The sequence below is a fragment of the Diaporthe amygdali genome (assembly GCF_026229845.1).
Source record: "Diaporthe amygdali strain CAA958 chromosome Unknown NODE_179_length_1276_cov_98_453711, whole genome shotgun sequence".
Classification (NCBI taxonomy): Eukaryota; Fungi; Ascomycota; class Sordariomycetes; order Diaporthales; family Diaporthaceae; genus Diaporthe; species Diaporthe amygdali.
This window is the reverse complement of record NW_026517199.1, coordinates 1-1,276: the sequence shown is the minus strand read 5'-3', so window position 1 is coordinate 1,276 and position 1,276 is coordinate 1. Positions and strand designations below refer to the sequence as shown.

The 1,276-nt window shown below is 55.9% G+C and overlaps 1 protein-coding gene across 1 annotated transcript; it reads left to right on the top strand.

Annotated features, from left to right (window-relative positions):
• Nucleotides 1-344: 344 nt before the first annotated feature.
• Nucleotides 345-1,276, top strand: J7T55_005403 (uncharacterized protein; the record flags this gene model as incomplete). The annotated part of the gene is made up of 2 exons (XM_053136400.1): nucleotides 345-583; nucleotides 702-1,276. Coding segments are annotated over 2 exons (814 nt in total), but the record flags the coding sequence as incomplete, so codon positions are not given.

Below are 1,276 nucleotides of genomic sequence, written 5' to 3'. Positions count from 1 at the left end.
GTCCGCTATTACTGGCCAGAGTGGCGAGTCGAGGCTGTGGCCGGGCGGTACTCGAGGTCTGGCTGATTTTTGGCCTCCCGGCTGCCTGGCTTTCCAGCATGGTATCATCATCCAGGACCGGTCTATAGGATACATACTAGCATCGTAAACTTCAAGCGCGTGACTGGCTTGCTAGGAGCAGGGTTCCAGTATTCCACATCCACATGATGGCTATATAAGGCTACCTCCCAGGGCTTTCCGGCGGCTTTTGTTTGTCTGAATTTTCCCATCCACAAACTTGAAGTCTTTGTGCATAAATCACAAGCCATCAAAATTTTATCTCCAAAGCCGTCAATAAAAGAATCATGAAGCTCAGTTCGATCATGGCGACCGGCGCAGCCCTGCAACCAACTATGACGGCTGTTGCTGTTTCCCAGAGCACCAGCCTGCTATCATCCTTCGGTAACCTAACAGACCTCGACCATCATCATTTTGATGCAGCAATCGACGCCGATATGTGGAAGCGCCGCGGCGGCGGCGGCTCACACGGAAGGGGAGGAAGCACTTCGTCCTCCAAGTCAGGGTCCTCAAGTGGCTCATCAGGGTAAGCTAGCCGACTCGACCGACGATCTCCATGATAAGGCAAAGAAGGTTTCATCCATGGCAAGGCGATAAGAAGCCTTCAAATATCGAAAATCAACTAAATCAATTATGTTTGGTAGTGGTCGCGGTGCCTCGTCCTCGTCCCCGTCCTCGTCTTCCGGCGGTAGAACAACAACCGGCTCAGGTGTGGCGCCTGCATACGGCGGCGGGCGCTTCTACGGCGGCGGAACAACGGTCCCCTACCGCGCGGGCTCGCGCTCGAGCGGTGGAATTGTCCCATTTGTGCTCGTGAGTGTGGCCTTCTGGCCGGGCGTATGGCAACATGCACCGTACTTGTATCCGTACGACTACCCGTGGAACTACCACAACCAGACATCGGACCGCGATGAAGTCAAGCCGGCAATCTGCGGCTGTGAACCCTACCAGGTATGCGGCTGTGACGACAATAACGACCAAGCCTATATCCTGAGCATCATCGGCAACGGGAGCTACAGCTCCCTCAACCGCAGCGTGGTCTGCATTGGTGACGTCGATGGTACCGAAACTATCCTTATCAACGGAACCCTGCCCAACGGCACCACGGCCAGTGGCGGCTCACAGCCGCCAAATACTTCAGGTGGCCCGAGGCACTTGAATGGGGTGGCCGGCTGGTGGCAGGCGCTTGCTACGGCCGCGTTCGTGGCCTTGTTTGCTT